General features: G+C 60.5%; 1 protein-coding gene across 2 annotated transcripts in view; it reads left to right on the top strand.

Moving 5' to 3' along the window:
* The first annotated feature begins 2126 nt into the window (after positions 1 to 2126).
* The window catches only part of ARID5A (AT-rich interaction domain 5A), a 17079-nt gene continuing 14263 nt past the window's right edge, over positions 2127 to 4942 (top strand). The window contains exon 1 of one of the 2 annotated variants that reach the window (XM_023734247.1): positions 2127 to 2222. In XM_023734247.1, the coding sequence (XP_023590015.1) occupies positions 2219 to 2222 (4 nt within the window). In that variant the 5' untranslated portion in view covers positions 2127 to 2218. The remainder of the gene's footprint in view (positions 2223 to 4942) is intronic. The other variant, XM_023734249.1, reaches the window with a different exon arrangement.

Below are 4942 nucleotides of genomic sequence, written 5' to 3'. Positions count from 1 at the left end.
TTGGCCCAAACCATGACCCTGAGGACAGCTTCCAGGTCACCATCCCCAACCTCGGGCACAGTGCCTGGTTCAGTCATTCCTTACAGAATGGACCAAGGGGGGACGAGAAGCTCTTTAAGGTTCCTGGTGGCATTCCTTCACAGAGCCAACTGCAGCTGCAGTCACGACCACACAGGCTGGGATCCAAACCCAGGCCTGTCTGCCACCAACGCCTCTACTGTCCTGGAGGGGAGAGTGGCTTGTAAATTGGGAAGTGGGCTGCACTGTTGTAATCACTATTATAATGACTGATCTGGGCGGTTACTAAACATTGATGGTGATGTGTCTGCTACCACATCTGTAGGTGCTGGCTCTTACAGACCAACCTGTCATCAGGTAGACGAGGGGTTTACCCTGCCGAGCGCACAGGGCTACCTGCCCTGGGGCGAGCCTGTTGACATCTCCCATCCAGGGCCAAAGGGTACGGGCCGGCATTTCAGGGCCACCAAATTGCAGCCCTGGTACATTTGTGTGAGGAGGGGCACAAAGGTAGTGAGTGAGCGGCAGTGGGTGGGCGTGAGTGGGGGATGGCAGTGGGGGGCGGCAGTGGGGGGCGGCAGTGGGGGGCGGCAGTGGGTATACAGGGCGCTAGGGGGTCACTGGGCCTGGGGCCTTCTCAAGGATCTGTATTTCCAGCCTGGGCCTCCCTCCTCCTCCTCAGGCTGCGCCGTCTTCCCTGTTTCTGTTAACGGTTGAGGGGAAGAGTTGAAGAAGCGTTTGGGAGCCCGGATGCCTGGGTGTAACTCTGGACTCCACCACTTAGCAGCTCTGTTACTGGAGCTCATTCACCTCCCAGAGCCTCACTTTTACCCCAGTTTTAAAATGAGGCTAAGGATGGCATGAAACACATACAGCCGTCATCAGTATAAAAAATAATAAAAAAAAAAGAATACTGGAGCACCTTCTGTGTGCTAGGAACAGGGTTCAAGTCCTAGGTAGCTGCTTGTTGAGACCTCGGGTCTTAAACACGGGGCCTCAGTTTCCTCACCTGCGCGCCTGGAGTCACCAGTGGACGCCCTGTCAAGGTGGCTCTGCACCTCCTCTTCCCACACTCTGCCCCTAAGCCTCACCCTCATCTCTCTGGCGGGACACTGCGCCCCCTGTGGACAGCTCACCCGTAGGTACTGCTATCACTCTGCCACTCTCTACCTCCACGTGACCTACGTGGACATTGGCCGCTAAGGCAGGCTTCCTGTCCCAGTCATTTCTGTGACCCCACCGAGCTAGGCCTGTGCCAAGGACTTACGAGTTTGGTTGGGGTCACTGTTCAGTGAACACCTTCTGTACTGGCCCGGGTGGGCGTTGCGAAATGCCCATAACTCTTTTCCAGGTCAAAGTCGGAACCACTTCTCTCACCCAATCTCATGTCCACTGCAAGAAGGATGTTTTCCCCCAAGACTCCAGTTTTCCCTCTAGGGAAACTGAGGCGCAAGCAGCAATGATTACGCTCCTGAGTATCCCGCTTCAGACTCTCCAGATGAGAAGCCCGTTTCAAGTGCCCTTGTCTCTACACCATAGCTCCCGAGTAGTGCAAACGGTCTGCACTCAGCTACCAACCCAAAGCTCAGAGCCCTGATGGCGCAGCGATGGAGAACTCTGCTGCTTGGCTGCTAACCAAAAGGTTGGCAGCTCGAATCCACCAGCCGCTCCTTAGAAACGCTATGGGGCAGTTCTACTCTGTCCTATAGGGTCGCTATGAGTCGGAATCGACTCCACGGCAAAACAGGTTTGGTTTTGGTACCAACCCAAAGGTTGATGGTTTGAACTCACCCGGTAGTGCAGCAGAAGAAAGGCCTGACAACTGCTTCTCTCAAAGCTACAACAACCAAGAAAACCTCGTGGAGCTCATTTCTGTTCTATAGCACATGCGATCGCCGTGAGTGAGAATCAACCAGAGGGCAACCGTCTAAGGTTTTGGTCTTTTAGCCACGGGAAAGGAGGAGCGCACTACAACTCCCAATGTCCCCCGTGCTTAGGGGCGGACTCTGCCCCCTCAAGGCACAACTGGATCCACCAATCGGAGCCTAAAGAGGGGCGGGGGCGGTGCCGGGCGGGCGGGGTCTGCGGGGAAGCGGCTGGAGCGGGAGTCGTGGGCCAGTGGCGCCGAGAGCGCGGGGACCGGAGAGCCGCGCGCAGCGGAGGATCTTGGGCGCGGGCGCCGCGGACCCTCGCTGGGGCCATGGGTAAGCAGGACGGGGCTCGGCGGCCCCAGGGGAGGTGGGAGTCCCCCGGCCGGCCCGCGGTGGCCGAGTCTCCTCCGGCCCTCGCGACCGCCGGTGGCGCTTTGGGGCAGTGCGGGGCCCGGGCGGATTCCGGGGCGAGGGGGACGGGGCACGAGCCGGCCGGTGCCAGCCCTTCTCCCTGCGCGAGGCTGACGTTGGCTGTCTGCGCGCGCCCTTCAAAAAAGGGAAAGAAAAAAAGTTCTGGCGGCGAGGGGCTTCCCGGGCGTTGATCTCGAAACTTTTTTGGCCGTCTCTTGACTGAAAGTTACCGAGTCCTGTACAGTTCTGCCATCCCACTTCCTGCTGCGGTTTCCATCTCGAGCTGATCTCAGCTCATTTGTTGTGACAGCCGTCAGCAGCAGCTTCTCATCTCACGGTTCTCAGAAACCCGCGGCGCGGCGAGCAGAGGGGCCAGGTCCCCGGGGCGCGCGGCGCTTTCCAAGGCGGCCGCCGTTTCCTGAAAATGACTCTGCGCCTCCTCAAGAGCTTGCTCAACGCGCTTTGAAGAACCATCTGTTCCGCTTTCATCGAGGGCTCTGCGGGTCCTTCGGCCGTCGTGTGCCGCCCGCTCTGCCCCTTTCTCTTTTCTTCTCTGGTCTCCCCGTGCGTGTCCCCGGTCCACTTTCCCCTGCGCCGCCAGTGGAAAGAGGCAGCGGCCCACTTGTCCTGCTTCTTGTCCTGCTTCTTGTCCTTTCTTCCCTTCCCTCGGGGCTGCAGAAGGGGCAGGGTGGCGACCCTGCGGAGGGAGCGAGGGAAGAAGCGCGAGCTGCGAGCTTGCTCCGAGCGACGTCTGGCTTCGTGCGCGGCCTGAGCTGCGGGGCGCAACTGGGTCCCTCCACAGAGTGCCCGGGGGAGGCCGTCGCCCCGGGTAAGGGTCGCACAGTACCCGCCGGCGCCGTGGGGCTCGCCAGGCGCGGGACCCCCGCGGGCTTAGGTGCAGGTCTGGAGGCGCTGCCTGCGAGTTTGCGGGGCCGGCCGGCAAGCTGTGGTCCCCGGGGGCCGAGGGGAGGATAGCAGGTGTCTCTTCCTCGGCCTGAGCGCCACTGTTGGGAACCGATGCGCGTCGAGGCCTCTGCGCCTGCACGCAACGCTCGGGCAGAGGATGGGTGGAAGAGTGAGGCTAGAGCGTCTGGCCCCTGAAGTGGAGTTCCAGAGGGACCCACCAGGGGCCTAGAACTTGGAGCGGCAGAGGTAGGTAAGACCTCAAAGAATCAACCCTTCTGTCTTTGGATTTACAGCCGGGGAAATTGAGGCTTAGAGACCAACCCTGGTCAGGCGTGAATGAGGGGCAGGCCTCCAAGACCCCGCCCCACTCTGCCTTCCCCTCGTCTCCTGTTTCCCACGTGGGAAACGTTTCTGGGCTGACCCACGCGCCCCCTTAGACCGGGACCCACAGGCTTGGAGAGCCACCTGGAGGCCTCTAGGAGGGGCGGGAGAAGAGCAGAAGGCAAAGGAACGCCCGTGCAGGGGTCAGGCAGGGTTCCTCGCATCCCGCCCTGCCTCTACTGCGGCAGGACATCTTGAACAAGTCCCCGAAGGCTCCCAGCCTCGTTTCTCAATAGGTGGAATGGGAACTCCTAGAATCGTTCATGGGGCGTGGGAAACCGTCTGTTGTCAAAGCGAGTACCGTTACCATTAAATATTACACAGCCCTGCCCTGGAATAGGGTCTTCTAGGACTTCCCAGAGCAGGCTAAAGGGGGACACGGAGCCCCTGGGGGCGGGGGGGTTAGCAGTCTCACATGTGGTGCCCCTCAAGCCCGCCCCGCCCCTTTCTGTACTCTCTTAAGACCCTCAGCTTGGCCCCCACCCCAGCTGAGCCCCTGAGGTGGGGCTGTGGCGGGTGCTGTGCCCCTCGTCCTTGGGGGTCCCAGGTCCAGCTCCTCTGTCCTCAGTGCCGGCTGGAGCACAGTCCCTGACAGGTCCCCAGCCCCACTGCGCCGGGAGTGAGCTCCAGGCAGAGACTCCTGCCAGGCAGCCGGCTCCGGGCCGCGGAGGGGACAGGCGGCTTCAAAGGCCGTCTTTGTTTCAACTCCAGCTCGAGCTGAGGGAAGGTTAAGCCAACAGCCTCAGGCGAGGGGGTGGGGCAGTGTCTGCTGGTTGTTATTGAAGCTGCTGTTACCATTATTGTCATAATTGACGCATTGTTCCCAGTGGGTGACTTTTCATGAAAGGAAGTGTGGTTTCCTTCCCATTACACCAAGGGTGAGTGGGACGGAGCTGGGGGCCCAGGCCTGCCTCAGACAGAGGGAGATGCACCAACCAGCTCAAGGCTGATTCTAGCCGGCACCCAGTCACCCAGTCACGGGCAGGTGGTTTGACCTTGGACTAGGAACAGCCCCTCAATGGGCATCGGGGGGGGGTCTCTGAGATCAAGTGTCCACGGAGCATCTGCCCTGTGCCCTGCTCTGTTCTGGGCAGTGGAGACACTGGGAGGCAGCAGGTCGGGGAGACTGCAGATCTCACGGGGGTAGGGGGGTAGGGTGCATGCACCTGCACGCACACTCAGCTCTGGCTTGTGGGGAAGCCACGTCTCACTTGGTCCTGTGAGAATGCAGGACCCATCGAGTCCAGCGCGCCCATCTTACCAGTGGGGAAACTGAGGTACAGAAGCAGCAAATGACTTGGAAGCATGTACCTGTGTGCTGCCTGGCCCCCGCCCCATCTCCCCCTGCCCCTTCT

Source organism: Trichechus manatus, unplaced genomic scaffold (genome assembly GCF_000243295.1).
Source record: "Trichechus manatus latirostris isolate Lorelei unplaced genomic scaffold, TriManLat1.0 scaffold00004, whole genome shotgun sequence".
NCBI classification, from domain to species: Eukaryota; Metazoa; Chordata; class Mammalia; order Sirenia; family Trichechidae; genus Trichechus; species Trichechus manatus.
The sequence above is the reverse complement of the archived record's forward strand: the minus strand, read 5'-3'. Positions and strand labels throughout refer to the sequence as shown.